Below are 22,144 nucleotides of genomic sequence, written 5' to 3'. Positions count from 1 at the left end.
TGAGTTCGATCAGACCCTTACACAAACATGTACTTCAAAATAACGCAATCAAAATGAACTATAAATTCGTTAACAAGGACTCTACAAATAACATCTACCTTAAAGTACGGGGTTCGAGTTTGAGGCCTAGCTCTATATTACAAGGGAAATTCTCCTATTAACACAAATATGCTGACTGACGGCCCCCATATACCTATCTAAATTTAAATGACATGCTTGAAACAGAATTGGAAAGCTCTGACCTTAAAATAGAAGACATAGCGGAGCGGCCATCCCTGTGGACCACTGGATCTACCACATTCTGATAGACTGCCGGGCTTGCATCAGATACTGTTGACCATTTGGAGACATTCTTGCTGGTGTGGCGTCTTCGTACAGCTCCCTCTGTAGTCGGAAGGTGTCCTCTTCGATGTTGTGCTGGTCAGGTGCTCCCAATGTTCCTGGCTCGATGCCCGTTGTTGTGTTGGCTTCAGCTCCTGGTTGTGGCTTCTTTGGAATGATGCTGTCAAACACTCGTTCTGACTTGATGCTGGGGTAACTGAAAATAAATTCATATATTACAGACTGTCCAAACTTGATGCCTGTCCTCACTACTAGCGTGTCTCACACGTTACACTGACCAAGTCTCGTTCAGAGTTTTAACCTGGTACACAAGAGTTTCTTTACTACTCTCCGTCACTGTTCTCTCACCCTATCACACGGACAACATATAGTTTTAGAATTCCTAACCTGAGCCAATATTAATACTAGCCTTTCGTCCGTCATACTTTGACCTCACAGAAATATGAAGCTCCTAGTTCATTAGTCTCTTATAAGCAGTACCTCATCTCCCCATAGCATAATCTCACAGGTAAAATCTTCAATTCATCTGGATATTCAAGTTGATTACTTACATCTTTGCAGAAATAGCAGTACAGGTAGTCAGTGTAGCTTGAAGACAAAGCTTTGTTCTCAGGACCAACACGCCGTATGACGATTCGTTCCTGCAGCCTCTCGTTCCAAGAATGACCCTGATATGCCCTGGCGGCCTTAATTTATAATTCCGGGTGGCGTCATCAAGCCACTTGGCTGCGTGCAATCTTAGCGTGCCCGGGAAAATTTTCCCGCATTAATTATCATGAGCGCAACTTAGCGAATGCATTAATTAATGCAGCCCTAATGCCTATCAAAATAAAGCAGAAATAATACAGGTTGCAATTCTTGCCTCCAATCCAATGCAACTCTTCTGTAACCAAAGATATTAATTTATTTCATTCTTCCCTCCTAGAATAAGTTTAGCCGGGAACTGGAAGAGCGTCCCCAAGCTTCATCAAGAGGCTTCGCTTTGGACATAACTCCTTCTAATGGGTTCTGGAGATTTCTCATAATGACGCTCGCGCTCACTTCACATAAGAACGCTTCTTCTGGACCCCTTTATGACATATACTGTAAGACATCGGCTTCGTGGGTGGCCTAGTATTATTCCAATATCCAATACTCAAATTGATATAATTGCACCAATGAACAGAATGGTTCAATACGTAATTCCGAAGAACTTTGAAGATTTTTGCAAACCTCCATTTTGAATAAAAGGAGGAATTCATCATAATATGTGAAGGGGTTTTGGGGTTTTCCGTATCAAAAATCCCTTAGGATATTGACGGAAGATCCGTCTGTTAAGGGGTATGCAATGGATAACAAGAAAAGGAAGCGAAGTGAATATTGGAACCACAGATATTACAAAAGTTTTGACTATTTCTGAAATCGACTACGCATTAAACTGAATAAAAGAAAAAAAGTTTGATAAATGCGCTTTATGTTGAGCTACAAGCCAACGACATGCACTTAATATAATTATTATAAATATCGAAGTCTGATACTAGAAAGGAACTCTTAACTGCTAAAAATATCTTACACAATACCAACTTCCAGGTTGTTTAGCATTGAATACTCAATATAAATAGAACTGGCGCAGCCTCGACAGTTTAGTACCATACAAATGGAGTAATTAATAAAACGGCAAAATGCCATAATAAATTTGATAAAAGGTTACAATAATATATGAAAACTCTATAAATCAAACAGAAAAACCCTCCAAGATATTGAACCCTTGACGTAATTATGGGTTCAATATGAAGGGGAGAAAAGTTGCAAAGATCTTTAAGGTCCGTTGCTCCAAACTGCCTGCAGGACTCTTCTTTTCCATTAAAAAAAAGACTTCTCAGAAGTATGAATAAATATTAAACCACCGGGCGAGTTGGCCGTGCGGTTAGGAGCGCGCGGCTGTGAGCTTGCATACGGGAGATTGTGGGTTCGAATCCCACTGTCAGCAGCTCTGAAGACGGTTTTCTGTGGTTTCCCATTTTCACACCAGGCAAATGCTGGGTCTGTACCTTAATCAAGGCAACAGCCGTTTCCTTCCCACTCCTAGGCATTTCCTATCCCATCGTCGCCATAAGACCTAGCTGTGTCGGTGCGACATAAAGCCATTAGCAAATAAAATATTAAACCCATTGTCCATGTCGTTTTCAGACCCTAAACAGAGCAGTCTTTAAGCTTGCTACATGCAGTTTTCATAACATCAGCTCGAAGAATAAACTTGAAAAAGTTCGTCATGGCGAGGAACAGAAGTAGGAACATGTCCTTGAGTCTTAGATGTAGAGCACAGAAGGCAGGATGCCTAAGGCGGTGTGCAGAGTGCTGGCAGCCGAAGTGAAATGCTGTGTGTTACAGCTGCCGGCTAAAGTATGTAGTAGGCTTACCAACTAGGAAACCAGCCCTTTTATTCTGAGGGGGAAAGGCGAAAACTAAAATTACCTAACAGAAATAAGAATAAACGTATAAAATTTAAAAATTAAACTTAGGCCTTAAGAGAATATATGTAGAAAGAATTAAATAATCATCGAAAAGAACGTAAATAATATTAGACAGTTTAGCCAATCATAAAACAGGAGGTGAAGAAACAGCATCGCGAAAGCATACATGACATCTTCCGGTATCTATAGCGAATGAAGTTGCCGTAGATGTGGATATTGTGACGCGGTAAAAATAAACCAAGAAGAGAATTAGGTAAATATGAAAGACGGAAGATATATTTGCCAAAGTGAGAAGTGTGGCAGTAGATAGTGAACCGTCGACAGGACAGGCCGCGTCAGCAGCACCTTCGTTAAGGATGAATTAAATTGAAGGAAGACAATCCCTCTTACAATCAGCAAGTAAGATATATAACAGGTACCGTAATAAATAGGTATATCAGGAGAAAATTTTGAGAAACGTCATGTGGGATAATAAAAAATACTTAACATCCAGAATATCCGTGTGAGTACGAACACTATGTACAGTAGTCGTGGTTATATTTCTTATAAATATCATAAAATTAGCACTGATGAATTACATTTACTTGTCCACAAATTATTGATAGATATCAATAGAGAGTATAGCCTTTCGATAGTCACTGGTGAAAGGAAGGATTGTGCTGAAGTCTCCATCCGAGTCCTCTGAAGTCAAGGTCTGGATGGGTGTGTTCTCTTGGAAATACCATTGTGTTTTATACGGGCAACTGTAAATTTAAACATCATCATGAACAATCATGCAAAATACCACTCTGTCCTTGCTTTTACCCATTTGTTTACTACATGCTCACACACTTGACCCTATTCTATTACCTCATTATCATTATGACTCCGTCACGCAATGAGACTTCACATCTTCATAGTCTAACTACATTAATCATGATAAACTTGGTGCAATGAAAATGTACTGTAGTCTCCGGGTAAATAAAATGTTTTAAGCACGGTATAACATGGTCCAATTCAAAATATTACATGCCAAACAAGTGGATCGAACGAATGGCTTATTCAGGAACTTGTTTCTAACAACTTTCCAAGACATGTAAACTAATTATGATGTCGTAAATAAAAGTTATAGTGGTTTCTTCCGCAAACTGTCACATACAACAGCATACACTCTTTTAAAGTTTTCAATTAGGTCTATCCGGAAGAGCGCTAGTGCTTCGCCCACTGTGTCCATAAATTAGATTCAACTTTAACTTGGTGCTTCCTTAAAAAACTACTATTCGATACTAGTAATATACAAGTGTGAGTAGCCGGGATGAGCGGCTCAGACGATTGAAGCGCTGCCCTTCTGATCCCAACTTGACAGGTTAGGTTCGATCCTGACTTATTCCGGTGGTATTTGAAGGTGCTCAAGTACGTCAGCTCGTATCGGTAGATTTACTGGCACGTAAAAGAATTCCTGCGGGACTAAATTCCGGCACCTCGGCGTGTCCGAAAACCGTAAAAGAGTAAAATAACTCTTGCGGGAAATAATTTCTGGCACTTCGGCGTCTCCAAAACCCCGTCAAAATAATTAATAGGACGTAAAAATGAATAACATTTAACAAATGTGAGCGGAGTAATGTGTGATACAGTACGGTTAAAAGTAACAGAAATTTTCCAGCAGGAAAGGTAATGAGTTTGAGGAGTTTCAAAAATATTCAGCGAATAATTAAAATGAGAACAACTTGTTCTACCAATTGGTTTCTTATTTATATTTAGCGAAAATTAATTATGTACTGGATACTGCTAAAGAAGGGAACACAATGTTAAATTTCTGAATATCCCTGACAGTGTGAAGTTAGGAATATTTTTTTTTGCTTTACGTCACACCGACACAGATAGGTCTTATGGTGACGATGGGATAGGAAAGGGCTAGGAGTGGGAGGGAAGCGGCCGTGGCCTATTTAAGGTACAGCCTCAGCATTTTCCCGGTGTGAAAATGGGAAACCACGGAAAACCATCTTCAGGGCTGCCGAAACTAAAGACCTGCACCTGGCGAACGAAAAACGTCCTCGCACACTCCCGGCACTGAAAGCCATACGCCATTTTTAATATTGAACCATCTTCAGGGCTGCCGACAGTGGGGTTCGAACCCACTATCTCCCGAATACCGGATACCTGCCGCACTTAAGCGACTGCAGCTATCGAGCTCGGTGGGAATTTTATTTTGAATCCGAATTACTGTAACATAAATCAAAGTGACACGTTAAATCGCTGCCTCACATATTAACACAAATTCTGCGGGTGCAAATCTTAATGCATTCATAAATTCACATAATTAACAGCTTCTAATTAAAGTGAAAATTCAAAGGCAACATAGTATTAAACGTTATCTAATCTAGTGGTGCTGATAGTGATAATTGTTTCGAGGGGAAGTACAAGTAAAACTATCCCAGCCAACCAGTAATCAGCGTAAGAGTTCAGAGCCTGCGCAAAAAGGAGATTGTAGGCAAAGAAAGGGAAAGTTCACCAAGGAAAGTTATGTAGGAAATATGAAAGTGAGAAGATTAGCACAAGAATGAGAAACAATGCCAGGCTCAGCTAGGTGTCGCTGATTACACCAAACCACCCTCCCAATTTGATAGCCTCTGAGGTCACCCCCTTTATCGCCTCTTAGAACAGGCAGGGGATTATAGTAGTCTGTTGAAAAGTTCTTGTCTCTAGAGTACATTTAACTTCATCTTAGTCAGTTGCAATAAAGAACATACAGGATAGTATTAAACCTCCCAGCCGGGCTGAGTGGCTCAGACGGTTAAGGCGCTGGCCTTCTGACCCCAACTTGGCAGGTTCGATCCTGGCTCAGTCCGGTGGTATTTGAAGGTGCTCAAATACGTCAGCCTCGTGTCGGTAGATTTACTGGCACGTAAAAGAACTCCTGCGGGACTAAATTCCGGCACCTCGGCGTGTCCGAAAACCGTAAAAGAGTAATTAGTGGGACGTAAAACAAATAACATTATTATTATTATTATTATTATTATTATTATTAAACCTCCTGCAAAATATTTAATTTTGGAACAAAACATTGACTGGAATTTTCAATTTAGTACTGCTCAACTTCTCAGATTAATTTCAGTGGAGCTAACAAACCTTTCCTACCGGGCGAGTTGGCCGTGCGGTCAGGGGCGCGCGGCTGTGATCATGCATCCGGGAGATAGTGGGTTCAAATCCCACTGTCAGCAGCCCTGAATATGGATTTCCGTGGTTTCCCATTTTCACACCAGGCAAATGCTGGGGCTGTACCTTAATTAAGGCTATGGCTGCTTCCTGCCAACTCCTAGGCCTTCCCTATTCCATCGTCGCCATAAGACATACGACCTATCTGAGTCGGTGCGACGTAAAGCCAATAGCAAAAAAAAAAAAAAAAAAAAAAAAAAAAAAAAAAAAAAAAAATCTTTTCCTGCTATTTTCACAGAGTTCACATGCGTACGATTTCTGGATTTCACAGCACAACGAAGATATATTTCTCATAACAATGATCATTGTTTCAATAACCGAAATGACATCGCTATCATCTTTTAGAATTTCACATTGTTTGATACTGAAAGTTGATTGGTCACCATGTTAGGGATCTGGCCTGTCACAAGCTAGGACAAAGTGTCAAGTGATACGAAGAGTAAAGCCTCTTTGAATAATTTTGTTTCAGCTGGTCCGACTGGTAGATTGTGAAGAGCCAGTTGCCATAGTAACAGGTGAAGAGAATCAACGGCTTCTATGGGGAATGCAAATCAGTTTAAGGGCAATGCAAATGACACGTGCTAATAAACTGAATTATAACTGAACATTTACTATCGTGCTCAGGATGATTTGAATGGCAGTAAAACTGTTATAGGGAACGCAACGAGAAACCACAATACTGTACTCAAATTCCAAGATTAATTCATCTGTTGCATGGAAAAGGCAGACCCGTCAGTGAACGATGATGGCTCCCTAAAATTACTTCACTAAACATTTATCACACTGGTAGAACGTTTTCCTCTTTTAATTGAAGAATATAGTGTTGTACGGACCGAAAATTAATCTTTTGATCACTCGTATTCCAAATTCATTAAGAACACATAGCTTTAACTCATCGTCACAACACTCCTTCAGCGTATAGAGCAGGAGGTCACCCTGCAGATGATGACATTTCCCACGTTTCCAACTAGTGATGAAGAACCGCACAAATAAAGCTCGTGTTCAAATCTAATTTTGAATTTTTACACGGTAAAGCTATCCTCAATTACAGATCGTCAACATAGACACATTGCATATTTCACAATTTTACTTAGTCCCATTTTACTGAGCCGTAGATAATAATAATAATAATAATAATAATAATAATAATAATAATAATAATAATAATAATAATAATTGTACCGGGGGTAAACCTCCGGCCAGTTAAATAGCGTGCCTTCTATGAGGCCATTTATGCAATTGAACTTGAACTGATGTTATGCAAGATACTTGGCTTTTCAACTGTTAGATGTCTCCAACATCGCTCTATGTGGCCCCTCTGGCGTGATACACGATACTTAATTCTTAAAGGAAAATTGATATTTACCATTGGCTAACCTTAGTTTTTGAATTGTTTTGTTCATGTATCAAAGTTGTCACCACTTCTGCAGTTTCCTTCTCCAATATCAATCAACCTATCAGAAGATGATGAATATTTTCTCTAGCCAATTATAATCGGGGGTGTGTTCAGGAATCCGGCCTATCAGTAAAGAGTTCTACAAAAGCTGGGTGTTTTAGGGCCGTATTGTCCTCTTCATTGCTCCAGTTACTTGAGTGCGGCGTGTACTAAGGGGGGAAGGAGACGCAGGCGGCGATCGGAAGGCCCAGCAACATAAGATAATGGCAGAATTTGAATAAACAAGTGATAGGTCCTGCAGATAGCTTGAGGGGAAGGTTTCAACCTATTTTATTTACTGTAAATTTATAAATCTGGTGGTTTAAATGTGGTATTTTCCATCAGTCTGAGGACTGTTTTATTCCCTACTGGGAAATCTACAATGCAAGGGAACGAAGAGTGATTACCCTCTGTTGATTCCCATTCAACTTGGTAAGTGTCTAAACCCCAAACATTCTCAACACACGTTTGGTATTTAATGTTTCTCATTTAGTCACTCCGCCGTAGAATAGGCTCAGCCTCTGTATCATTGGGCCATTAGCCCACTTAAGGTTTCAAGTTTTTCTAGAAGGAGTGCAAGTGTTTCGCGTCCTTTGCATAGTGTCTATGGCCGGTTACAACCAACTTTTCTTTTATCATTAAGGTAATTTAATATGGGAAAAAATTCCCCCGTAAATCTATTGTGGTAAGTAGAATTGAGTCTGGTGTGAAATCCCTTGAGGGACAGAAAGTTATAAACTGTTGAGCAAGACAAGTTCACCTTGGGGCTACCCTGTGTAAATTCTTTAATTAAGAGCAACCGATAGGTTGGAAGTGCGCGATTATAAACTGATGCCTCTGAGAGGCTGGACGACGATATAGTTGGAGCACAGACTCCCACAAAGGGTATTTTCCTGGAGCTTTCTAGCTCTTACAAAATTTTGTGCCTGCCAAGAGCAATCCAGCTCTTTTTTTTGTGGAAATTAGGATTTGTAATTCTCTCAAGTTTTGTACCTGACTTTTGGACTGTCATTGTTGTTGGAGCTGACGAGCTCATTATAAGATTGTTATTGTTATTGAAATCTTCTATTTATCAAAAATGAAATTTAAAAAAAGAAAAAAATTTCAAAATTGAGTGTGTTAACTTATGCTGTAGTTAATTTCTTGTCCACCTATTCACCCCAGCAGCTGCTTACACCTCCGTAAACCACAGAAATCCCGTAACAATAAAATAATAATAGCATATGGTCTCCGGAGGGGCCTGGTGCAGGTCTTTTTCTAGTAGACGGCCTATTATGTCACCTGCATGATTTCTAATACTGAAGACATCACGAATACCCAGCCACCGACCTAGACGAATTCACCAATTAAGGTTATCCCCGACCCGGCCGCTAACCATTTAGCCATGGAGCCGGATGGGCCATAGATTAAAAAAGACCATACAGAGTATATACATTCATCTTCTAGGTGAACCTAGCACGCCTTTACTGCTTCAGATAGACAGCCCAACACAGCACTTGATCCCCTGTAGGTGAGTGTGGGAGAGTACATCCACGGTGCACTGTCCTCCGTAAAACGCGGATAAAAGCGGAACACCCAAGGAAGGACCCTCAAATTGACAACAAGGTTTGGTAATCACGGGGTCCTTACGCAAGTCTGGCATTACTTCTATTTACTTGTGCCAGTCTCCTAACTTCAATCCTTCCTATCCGACCTCCGTTGGCCGACTTCTCTTCGTTTCCGACCCAACTATATTGGTTTTAGTGAGGCCTACGGCTTCTTTGATTTCCACGCCCTTCATGTCCCTCCCATTACTTCTACGAATACCTTTCCTTTTTAAAGGATCAGAACTCCTTTGCCCTGTGGTTGTGTTGAGAGGATGATTGCCCACTTGTACTTACTCTTAAATAATAATAATAATAATAATAATAATAATAATAATAATAATAATAATAATAATAATAATAATAATAATAATAACTTTACGTCCCACCAACTACTTTTACGGTTTTCGGAGACGCCGAGGTGCCGGAATTTAGTCCCGCAGGAGTTCTCTTATGTGCCAGTAAAATCTACCGACACTAGGCTAACGTATATTAGCACCTTCAAATACCACCAGACTGAGCCAGGATCGAACCTGCCAAGTTGGGATCAGAAAGCCAGCGGCTCAACCGTCTGAGCCACTCGGCCAGGCTTACTCTTAAAACAAGAGTTACCACCACCACAGTATTTTAGACATAGAAGTAAAAAATCCAGCTGCTCCAAAACTTCCGAAATATTGTTTCATCACTGCAATGTTTCGGAATAACAACTCATATTAAACCTTTCGCTATCATGCCATGTTTACATAAAAAATTGAAAGTATGTGCTAGTGACCTCACAGTGTTCTCATCACTTTCCGGCGCATCAAAAATCATAACACAAAGATAGTAAATGCAGTGGCTGCGCTCTGGTAACGAACTTGTCGCGTAACCCAGTGACGTTGCCGGATCTGTATCTTACCATGGCTGAGATCCAGAAAGTGCGCAAAAGTAGAACAAGGTTCACACTTCTCTCTGTTTAGCAGTCACTTTGTGAATTCAAGGGTAATGCGCAACATTATTACAGCGTGGGAATAACCCGAATGAGCTCTGCAAGGACTGCTTATTCACTATGATACAATAAAAAACTGCGAGTCTTCAAACTAGCGGGCACGTCAGTTTCCCATGTTCACGGACGAAGATTCTATCTCAATTGATACATAGTTTTTAGGAGACAGCAAATATGGAACATGTTTGTTGACAGGTATCTTTAAATCAGTGCATGCAATCCTTTTTCCACGTGTGTATGTCTTAGTTATTATAATAAAATAATTATCCAAGATCGCCAAAACCAAAAGGAATACTTCTTCCGACCGAGATATCTTGGAATTACCGCTGTACAAATATAGGTAAATCCACATGGAATTTTCAATTACTCAGTTATTTTATGGACAGTGGTCGGAGAGAAATTTTGGTGGTGATTAATTCCAAAAATATCTTAATAACAGTATCAATAATAATAATCATCATGATAATAAACTAAGAAATGTAAACTGAGAAGGGACTTCTCCTTCTTCGTGAATGGATCGCTTAGGACCCCAGAATCAACATTTATTGGCTTTCCTTCAAGCCCAATGTTCATTCAACCGCAATGAGTGGGTGCACCGATAATGTATTTGTTTGTCGTGTGGCCTTTCTCTCTTCCTTCTTGAACCGCGAAGTCTGTGTGACTTTTCTGATTGCATCTCCGTCCGGTAGATTTGGCGATTTTGAAGATCTTTCGAGTTTGCTTGTAACAATTAGATCTTGTGTCTTGTTTTTCAGAATTTTGTGGATTTCTCTTGGTAGCCTGATTGGGTTTATTGTTTCTACTGTAGGTGCCCAGGAATTGCGTTCACCGGCGTACTGTGTCTATGATTTTGGGATTTGTTCTTAGTTTTATGCACTGGGTTTAGAAAAACGCACTCTGTATTGGTCATATAATAATTTTAGTCACTATTTTTCATTCTTTAATTTTTGATTGTTCCTTTAGTGTTTTTTGTTTTTGTTGGAGACTGAGTGTCTCCGATGCGTATAGTGCCTCTGGTATGATTTCTGTATAGTGACGAATTTAGCAGTATATCATTTATTAAATATGTTATACTGCATCATATTTGAGTAGTTCGTAGGTTATATCATGTTCTCAAAGCATCAGTGTGGCCTACATACTGATTCACACATGCATCCAGTACCACTTTGTGTTAACTCCAGAAGCTAGTCTTGTTTCGCGTCACTCCGATACCGACAGGTCTTTGGCGACGATGGGATAGGAAAAAAATAGGACAGGGTAGGAGGCGAACGAGGCCAAAATTAAGATATAGCTCCAACCTAGCGTGAGAAATTAAAATCACAGAATATTATCTCCAGGGCTGAAAACAGTGGGGTACGAACCTACTCTCTCCCGAATGCAAGCTGACAACTACGCGACTCAAACCTCGTAGCCACTTGCTCGGACCGAGGCTATTCTGCTGAGCAAAGTACTTAGAGTAGCCTTCTTCACAAAATTTCCATTCATTCTGGTAGCACTTCCGAGTTTTTCCTTTGGTTTTGTCTAACAAATAATTCCTTCATTTTCTCTATCAGAACTACATTGGAATAAATCTATCCAAGTAATTCTTTGCAGCGTTGACTTGCTAAAGTGTGCGAACGTGAAAATCAAATTTCCAGTCATTCGAAAATAAAATCATTACTGAATGGAAGGCATATAAGGCATAATAAGAAAAATTCAAATGGAAGACATTTTCTACATTCACGCTGCAATAAAGACCGATGTTGACTTTTAGCCAAAATAGTGGCGAGGAAGAGATAAAAAAAAAGTACAATAATTTCTTCGTTTTTCTTACAATTTTCTTTCCATCGCACCGACACAGATAGGTATTATGGCGACGATGGGACAGGAATGGCCTAGAACTGAGGAGGATGCGGCTTTGGCCTTAATTAAGGCTCAGCCCTAGCGTTTGCTGGTGTGAAAATGGGAAACCGCGGAATAAAATCATTTCTGAAGATGTGAATGAAATTATGAGAGGAGGAATAATTTCGTGTGCTTATTTCTTTTTTTTTTTTTTGCTAGGGGCTTTACGTCGCACCGACACAGATAGGTCTTACGGCGACGATGGGATAGGAAAGGCTTAGGAGTTGGAAGGAAGCGGCCGTGGCCTTAATTAAGGTACAGCCCCAGCATTTGCCTGGTGTGAAAATGGAAAACCATTTTCAGGGCTGCCGATAGTGGGATTCGAACCTACTATCTCCCGGATGCAAGCTCACAGCCGCGCGCCTCTACGCGCACGGCCAACTCGCCCTGTGTGCTTATTTCTAGCCTGGCGGAGTCCTTGTAAGGCAGACCCTCCGATAAGGGTGGGTGGCGCCTGTTCTGTATGGGAAACTTAGTGTTCTGTGTGGAATATAAGTTGCAGGAATTTGGGGACAGCACAAACACAAGTTCCCGAGCCAAGAAAACTAACCGCTTAAGATAAAAATCCCTCGAGAGCCCGAGAACTAAACCCGAGGTCCTAAGGACCAAGGCCAACACGATGACCACTCACAAGGGGAGGGTCTGACATGTGCCTCACCGATTTTGATAAAATTTTGCAGGGACGTTCTTTATTGAAAAAAGAGACGTGAGATTCGGCATTTTGCTAGACACTCGCTAGTTTTTGAAAAATCCAGGTCAAAATTGATGACGGACAATCGAAAGGTTATCTATAAACATGTTTTATTTATATAATATGGGGTCCAAACTTAATAATATAATAAACGTTTTTGTGTTTTCGATAAGATCCTTCCATGAAGAGGCATATCGCAAGAAAATTGAAAAAAATGAACATTACATGAAGATTGTTAATCACATCTCCCGATGTATTACTTCGAAAAAGGCAAAGAAAACTATTCTTATTATCAGAATAATATCAGTTTTACTGAATAAAATATTGAATGAAAACGAAAAGAAAAAACGCCCAATAATCGAACACGGACTAGCGGTTTGATAGTCTGAAGCCGACCGTTATCACCTCCTTCAGTTGGCGTATGAGTGGTCACCGCTACTTGGCCAAAGAATGATATCGGAGAGCACGACCATGACCTAAATGAAAAAACACCGTTACCCTGTGCAGGGTCTAAGAACATTTCAGTCCCGGATATAGCTGCCATGTCACAGATCAGTTCTGATAACTTCATCTTCACTTTTCTTGACGACACTTCTCGCTACTATTGTCCGAGCTCATGAAGTGGGCCGAAGAGCCACTTTCACCGCCTTTACTGGGCCAGTGAAACAGCATGGGGTCGCTGTCCGCAGCGCAGCCCACTCATTCTCAGCTCCGATCTAATCATCTCTGTAGCCGCGATTAAACGGTGCATCTCTCAGCGAACTTGTGACACTTGCACGGAGATAGAATGTGTTGACATTTACACGGAACGTCAAACATTCCTGGAAATTACTAAGCATGGATATGTCAAACAGTGACACTTGCACGGACGGCCCAATGAAAGTTGGAAAGTGAAAGAAAGGGAGGGGTATACTCATGCGATAGATAGATAGATAGATAGATAGATAGATAGATAGATAGATAGATAGATAGAAGCATTTTAGATATCATTGCTACAGATGATACCTGCTGACAACTAATGCTCCGTGTTGAACTGGTGATACTAGTTCCACAGCTATCCATCTTTAGCAGTTGTGGATCTGAGACGCCGAGGTGACGGAATTTAGTCCCACAGGAGTTATTTTACGTGCCCGCAAATCTACCGACACGAGGCTGACGTAGGCCTATGTGATCACCGTGAAATACCATCGGACTGAAATAAACATACGTCAGCCTCGTGTCGGTAGATTTACCGGCTCGTAAAAGAACTCCTGCGGTACAAAATTTCGGCACCTCTACTACCTTTAAAACCGTATGATTTCAACTATTTACACCGAGCAGGTAGGCCAGCTTTTCAATCGAGGGTATGAGAAGCACTGTACGTGTCTATTAATACCGGAGTATATGAAAATCGATGCTCCGTACAAATGTCACCATCCTACTTCTTACTCACCATGTTCTGTCGGAGAGAGTGAAGGGCTCCGTGTAAGTGTCACTCCGTGTAAGTGTCACTCCGTGCAAATGTTCCAAGCCCCCTCCCAGGTGGGCCGCACACCAGAGTGATAAGTAGGGCCCGGATCCTCATGTAATTACAGTAAATATTCCATTCCTTTGCTTGTAGACAACCAAAAATGAAAAATGTCGGTGAATTGTGGATCTGATATGGTTATACATGTGTTTCATTTTATATATATTCTTGGTAATATTACATCTTTTTACATATTATGTGAAGAATGTAACATTTTTGTACATATCTAGGTAATTATTAAAAATAATTGAATATTGTGTCAGCTCCTTTAATTTTCAGACTATAGTGAAATAACTGGCTAATTTCAACTCATAAAGAATATATTTCAACTGCTAAAGTTGTTTTTAAAATTCGTTTAAAATTGGAATTTCTAAACCTTTTTCTGTGAAATACACTAGGCCCGAGTGCCTGAACTGCATAACATGTAGCAGCACTAACCCTTCCTCAGATTATGGGATGCCTTTCATCGGTCAGAGTTTCTAACAAACTCTAGGCAGTCTTGAAATGAAGTCCCGGTTATTCAAGTTCTCTATCTGTTTGCAAGATCATTCGTAGCGAATAAGAAGTAACCCGGAAGAAATTTCACCCAGTTAGTTTTTATCTTTTAAAATATGCACTCGTGACTTCCTCGCATATTGAAAGGTCCTTGTAATAACGTTATTGGTTTTAGGCCCCACTAACTCCATTTTTAAGGTTTTAGAGACGCCGAGGTGGTGAAATTTAGTCCCACATGAGTTCTTTAACGTGCCCGCAAATCTACCGATACGAGACCGACGTGTGTCATCAGCTTCAAACCCTACCGGACTGACCCGGGATCGAACTTGCCTAGTTGGGGTCAGAAGGCCGCTGCCTCAACCGTCTGAGCCACTCAGCCCGGCAACGATCCTTCTAAGGCTACAAGATCATTCTATTGGATCAGTGCCAAAATATCACAATGGAAAACATGGAGAAATGTTTTGTGACACCGTGCGCATCAGGATTTTTTTAAATTTACCGTACGATTTGTGTTAATAGGGTTTAAAGTCACATTCTGTATTAACTTTATTTAGTAGCATTTATTTGTTTCATATGCAGGATATGAGGGTATCAGGAAATTAGGTACGACAATACGATGTGTAAGATACTCCGTAATTTACAGTGCATAACATTATTTGTTTGAATATTTGAAGTATTTCGATTATGCCTTTAATTCAATTATTACCGGCCGATCTGGCCATGCGGTTAGGGTCGCACAGCTGTGTGATTGCATCCGGAGATAGTGGGTTCAAACCCCACTGTCGGCAGTCCTGAAGATGTTTTCCCGTGGTTTCCCATTTTCACACCAGGCTGTACCTTAATTGAGGCCGCCACGGCCACTTCCTTCCCACTCCTAGCCCTTTCCTATCCCATCGTCACCATAAGACCTATCTGTGTCGGTGCGACGTAAAGCAACTAGCAAAAAAAGATATTTACTAATTTTATGTACATACTTTGCACTTAGATATTACACAGAAATCCTGGCCCTAGTGTTAAGTTTCTTACGGTAACAGATGGAACATGAGATACCTATCGGATGCAACATGAGATACCTATCAGATGCAACATCAGATACATATCAGATGCAACATGAGTCGGATGCAACATGAGACACATATCTGATGCAACATGAAACACATATCAAATGCAACATCAGATACATATCGGATGCAACATGAGACACATATCGGATGCAACATGAAACACATATCAAATGCAACATGAGATACATATCAAATGCAACATGGGATACATATCATATGCAACATGAGATACATATCGGATGCAACATGAGATACATATCGGATGCAACACATATCGGATGCAACATGAGTCGGATGCAACATGAGACACATATCGGATGCAACATGAAACACATATCAAATGCAACATGAGATACATATCAGATGCAACATCAGATACATATCAGATGCAACGCATATCGGATGCAACATGAGACACATATCGGATGCAACATGAAACACATATCAAATGCAACATGAGATACATATCAGATGCAACATGAAACACATATCAAATGCAACATGAGATACATATCAGATGCAACATGAGATACCTATCGGATGCAACATCAGATAAATATCAGATGAAACATGAGATACCTATCAGATGCAACATGAGATACCTATCGGATGCAACATGAGATACATATCAGATGCAACATGAGTCGGATGCAACATGAGACACATATCGGATGCAACATGAAACACATATCAAATGCAACATGAGATACACATCGGATGCAACATCAGATACATATCGGATGCAACATGAGACACATATCGGATGCAACATGAAACACATATCAAATGCAACATGAGATACATATCAGATGCAACATGAGATACACATCGGATGCAACATGAGTCGGATGCAACATGAGACACATATCGGATGCAACATGAAACACACATCAAATGCAACATGAGATACATATCGATGCAACATGAAATACATATCGATGCAACAAGAGATACATATCGATGGCTTTATTTGAAACCTCGTATGTCCCAACGCTCTTCCTAACCATTATTTTTCTTACAGCCACATAATTGTATGCAATCCATCACAACAATTTTCGTTGCGTGCATTTTCCTATGCTAATGTGTAAAGGAATGGATCTTAACATACAGTATTGTAGGGGTGTTGTTTTCATGCCGAATCTACGCACTCCTACATTGTAATATAGAATATTTAAGGTTTATTTTCCTTTACAAATTGGCATAGGAAAATGAACACAACTAAAATTATTCTGATGGATTGCATATAAATATGTGGCTGGAAGGCGTGACCAAACTTAAGGAATATAATGGGTAGGAAGAACATTGGGACGTACGAGGTTTTAAAAGAAAGCCAATGATATCTTATAAGAAAAATCTCATGGAGTATATGTAAAGCGTTGTTTATCTTGAGTAGCTTCACACTCGCTGTCTAAATGTCCTCCGTATCCACAAGATTTAAGGGAAACTGGTCAAAGTAAGATAAGTGTATTAATATACAGACACGACGACATTTTTGCAACGATAATTTTGAATGGATTGAAACGTAAATTCTGGTACTGACGTTACGAAATATTTTCTTCCTCCACCCTGCTGCTTCGTTTCTTTTCTTTCCATCTCCTCCAAACAGATGATGCAATTTTTTGTTGTCTTAACTGTTAGCGTAACCTTAATAGTAATGTGTCTGTCTCCCTTCACAGCGTGAGATATCAAGGGAATGATTTAGTTATCCATAATTCATTCCACTGCATTACAAGTAGGGTGACAAACTGTTGAAGGAAGGAGTGAAAGACAAGACAGTCGCAAAAGGGTGGACATCACACAATTTTGGGGGGCAGCTACATTATTTCCTGCAATTTTAAAACGACAAATATTTTTACATTTTCAAAAGCATTGTGTTGACAGTTCCCTCTTTTTTTTAAAACTAAGATCACTCTCTTTTCCTTAATCCGTTTAACCTCCAGGGTTGGTTTTTCCCTCGGACTCAGCGAGAGATCCCCTTCTACCGACTCAAGGGCAGTGTCTTGGAGCGTAAGACTTTGGGTCGGGGATACAACTGGGAAGGGGGACCAGTATCTCGCCCAGGTGGCCTCACTTGTCATGCTGAACACGGGCTGTGTGGAGGATGGGAAGAAAGACAAGGAAGAGGGAAGGAAGTGGCCGTGGCCTTAAGTTAGATACCGTCCCGGCATTTGCCTGGAGAAGAAATGGGAAACCGCGGAAGACCGCTTCGAGGATTGCTGAGCTAGGAATCGAGCCGCCCTATACTCAAATGACATCCCGAGGCTGTGTGGACCCCGTTCCAGCTCTCGTATCACTTTTCAAATTTCGTGGCAGAGTCGGGAATCGAACCCGGGCCTCCGGGAGCGGCAGCTAATCACACTAACCACTACACCACAGAGGTGGACCAAGATCACTCTTACTGAAGTAAAAACATAGAAAAATACACTTCACTCAACTTTATTGTACAATTTCTTTTCCAGCCTGTGGGTTCAAGAAGACCCCTTCACTAAATGAAAATATTCAAGTCAACAAATTCTGAATTAACTTTCCTTCTAAATTTTGAATATTTCATAGCATAAATATAATCACAAGTAGGCCTACATTAAAAATTTGTAATAGCTGAAAAATACATATTTGTGACCCTTCTTAGTTTATCAGTTACATGAAATATTTTGCAAAAGCACTTGTTCTAAATTTTAACCTCTTCCTCTTTTCTTACGAGGTTCTTTACGTCGCACCGACACATATAGGTTTTATGGCGATGATGGGGTAGGAAAGTGTTAGTAGTGGGAAGGAGGCGGCCGTGGCCATAATTAAGGTACAGTCCAAGAATTTGCCTGGTGTGAAAATGGGAAAGCAAGGAAAACCATCCTTAAGGCTGCCGATAGCGGGGTTCGAACCCACTATCTCCCGAATGCAAGCTCGCAGCTGTGTGCCCCTAACCGCACGACCAACTCTCCCGGTAAATTTCAACCTCCAGATATAGTATAGAAATACAGAAAACCGCAATATAAGTAAAACTATTGCATAATTTATCTTCCTTGAAACTGTATTTATCAGTTTTCGCACAAGCCAAAATATCCTTGTCATTTCATAGGCCTACATCCGGAACGCTCCTCCAAATATGCTAAAATCTGCTTCTTTGAACATTTAAAGATCATACTTTTGGCGACGGTTACACTATGTGTAGTTGAAGCTAGATGGCAGGACATTCGTACCGATGAAAATAACACAAAAATTCGTTCAGATAGAAAACGAGACAATCGCGGCATAAATAACGTCCTACGCGGGACATTTACAACATACATTAAAATACGGGATGGTTGGTCACCCTAATTACAAGCTACTTTTTGACTGCATGTGTAACTCGTATACCGGTACGCTTGTTGCACCATAAGCCAGGCATCACACGTGTAAAGTACGCTTATGTGTGCGAGTTAGTTGAAAATACCATGACTTACAGACTTTTACTCATTACCATAACGACACTCTGTCAGCTTATGAGGTAACGCATATGCTCCTTATTAGTACGTCCGAGGTTCGACTTTTTGTCTTGTGCGAGAACTTTTCATTTCCCAGGAAATCCGACATTCATCATTTTCTATTACATTTTCGTTCGCTTTCAATAATTATGATAGAAGTGGCAGGGAGACAGCCACACTAGACTGATTTACAATATATTCTCCTCTATTACTACATGCGTCTCTCATGGGTAAGTATGAACATAAAGTGGCACAAGACAAGATGCGTGCTACTCTTTCGGCTAGTAGTGCGTATGCAGAGGCGCTAACGCGGGCCACACACCAGAGCGATACGATATTTGAGCAATAAGATAAATGGTGCGTGATATCTATCATAAGAAAATTTTGCTGCATATTAATATGATTATATTTCTACTATCAGTTGCAGTGAGTTCTAAGGAAGAAACTGTTTTTCTGACCTAATAGTTTTTGTGTCCTGGAAGAAAGAAGAGAAGGCGGTACTGGATCCTTCCTTATATCTTCCATAACGTGCAGCATAGATCTTCAGTGGCATGAAAATATTTTGCCTCACGCAATGAAAAATTTTATAAAATGAGCCTTCAAAAATGTAATTTTTGTTGGAACAAGTTTAATATAGAAATGATAAGAAGATCATACACCCTAGTGCATCATACCACCAATAGAACAGCTTCTTATATCCCCAATGTTAGAAAATACGTTTACCATTTATTTTACACCATAGCCGAAGTGACAGAATAGTGGGGGTCATCCCTGGGCACATTTGTAATGGCCTGCCATACATTTCAAATTTAGTGTTAGGTATGTCGTTAATAAGTGTGGCTCCCAAACATCGGAGTGATTCACATATTTGAGTGTCTCCAAATACCTTCCGTTGCTCATGTAATATATGTTGTGTATTTCTGAGACTTCCCGTTGTAAGGTTCAACGAGTTCTATAATTTAGTCGTCAACAAATTCTGTAAGTCACCGGAACATATCCTGTCAGCTAGGCGAATATTTCAATTTCTGAACTGAATGAATCGCACACGAAGAGAGATAGCAGCTATGACCCCTCCTCTACAAATAAGCATTTCCTTATATTTTACGAGAAGAAAATTAGCGTACAGTGTAGCCTACCTCTTTGTCAATTGGTCTCCTTTACATCTCTAAACCTCCCTCATCGAATCCACTACTCTCGTACGTCAGCCTCGTGTCGGTAGATTTACTGGCACGCGAAAGAACTCATGCGGGACTAAAATCCGCCACCTCAGCGTCTCCGAAAACCGTAAAAGTGGGACGTAAAGCAAAATAAATTTATGTCACTGTACTTACTATTATTATTATTATTATTATTATTATTATTATTATTATTATTATTATTATTATTATTATTATTATTATTATTACAAGGCTGGGGTATTTGAGCATCTTCAAATAGCACCGGGCTGAACCGGGATCGAGCCCGCCAACTCGGACTCAGAAGACCGGTGCTCTACCATCTGAGCCACTCAGTCCGGCAGTCTATTTGTATTGTGCACTCTTATCTAACAAATTTCTATTAATAGTGAATGGTGAATAGTCAACGTAGTAGGCTTCGGTTCAGAGGGCCCAGGCTTCGATTCCCCACCGGGTCACAGATTTTAGTGTCATCTGATTAAATCCCATAGCTCGGGAGCTGGGTGTTTGCGTTCGTCTTAAAATAAATCTTTATTTACGTAATAACAACCACCTCAGAAACACGCAATTGTGAATACATCCCTCCACATAGGATTCCCGCGCCCCCTCGTGCTCCGCGGCCCCGTCCACGGGCCCTTCCGCGGGTGACCGGTGTTGGGCGCGGCTGTGGCTGAAATGAGAATCCCTCCGGGGTCCATGCGAGGGTCTCCGACGTGGCGGCTACGAGCTGTATCGCCGCCTGCCAACCTTTGTTTATGGCGACATACAGGAGATTGGCTCTTGTCGCGAAGTAGCTCTGCTGGGCGCCGTCGAGATGTTCCCAGGCGCTGAGACCCCAGAGGACGGCCTCTATGTCGTGGCGATCCTTGCCGACTGATGTGACGACCAGTTGTTGGAGTGTCAGGGCGAGTTGGTGTACGCATTGAGGATCCGGGTTTACCCATCCCGATGTATATTCGAGTGGTCGTAGAGAGCATCACTGCAATCCTTGGATGTGTGGGGCTAAAGGCCGTTGAAGTGGTCGTTGGTTCTCCTGGACGGTGTCGTTCATCTGCGAGTAGTCGTCTGTTTCAAGAGTAGTGGTGTGGTTGAGTGCTGGATGGTCTGCAAGTGCTGAAGAATGGCTAGGTCTGGCTGGCCCTGCGCCATATGAAGCGGATGTTGCTGAGAGGTGTCCGCCTGGCGGTCAGGCGAATTTTCGCGTGTTAAGGATTGCGACGTGCTTTTCTCGCGTCTGGAAGATCGCGTTTTTGTCTCGGGATATGCCTCTGCTACTGATTTCTGATGTTGCGGCATGCCCTCCGATGCGAGACAGTCCCCCCGGGAGACGTGATCCGGGTAGGTGGCGAGGATGTTGAGAGAGGTTGTTCACTGATCCCATTCCAGCACATGACTGCCGTAAATCAGTGCTTAATCAACATTCATGCCAACTCTACAAGAACGATGATAATATGTTCTAGACGAAATAATTATTTCACGGCCGAATATTAACTACTGTTTATGAGCATTTCGAGAACCTTAACTAGGTTCATTTGCCTGTAATTTGAGCATAATCAACTGATTAATTTTTTAAAACATTCCTATCAAGTTTTTTAAATGAGTCTATTCTCATTACTTCAGAAGACTAGTGTCAAGTGAAAAATTTTCATGTGGACTAAAGTGTTCCTCAATGTACTCGTATTTATACTTTTAGCTCAGTGTTTACAAACCCCATTTTATTTAATGATTGTGCCGTTATTTTAGTTTAACTTGTGTGAATGAATAGTTGAAGATGACCGACTCAAACGGTAGAAACTAATCCTATTCGTAAAAAATAAAATGCATTGATTAGATGGAATAAAAACATTAGGTACTTGACCAAGATTTTAAGAAGTGAG

The 22,144-nt window shown here is 40.8% G+C and overlaps 1 protein-coding gene across 1 annotated transcript; it reads right to left on the bottom strand.

Annotated features, from left to right (window-relative positions):
- Positions 1-281: 281 nt before the first annotated feature.
- Positions 282-21,211, bottom strand: LOC137500981 (uncharacterized). Its single transcript, XM_068227766.1, has 3 exons — positions 21,015-21,211; positions 894-1,028; positions 282-538 (listed from the first exon to the last, which is right to left on the bottom strand). The coding sequence occupies exons 1-3, from the start codon at positions 21,209-21,211 to the stop codon at positions 292-294; spliced, it is 579 nt and encodes a 192-aa protein (XP_068083867.1). The 3' UTR covers positions 282-291.
- Positions 21,212-22,144: the final 933 nt, after the last annotated feature.

The sequence above is a fragment of the Anabrus simplex genome, chromosome 5 (genome assembly GCF_040414725.1).
Source record: "Anabrus simplex isolate iqAnaSimp1 chromosome 5, ASM4041472v1, whole genome shotgun sequence".
NCBI lineage: Eukaryota > Metazoa > Arthropoda > Insecta > Orthoptera > Tettigoniidae > Anabrus > Anabrus simplex.
Note: the sequence above shows the minus strand (reverse complement) of the source record. Positions and strands in the feature narration are given on the sequence as shown.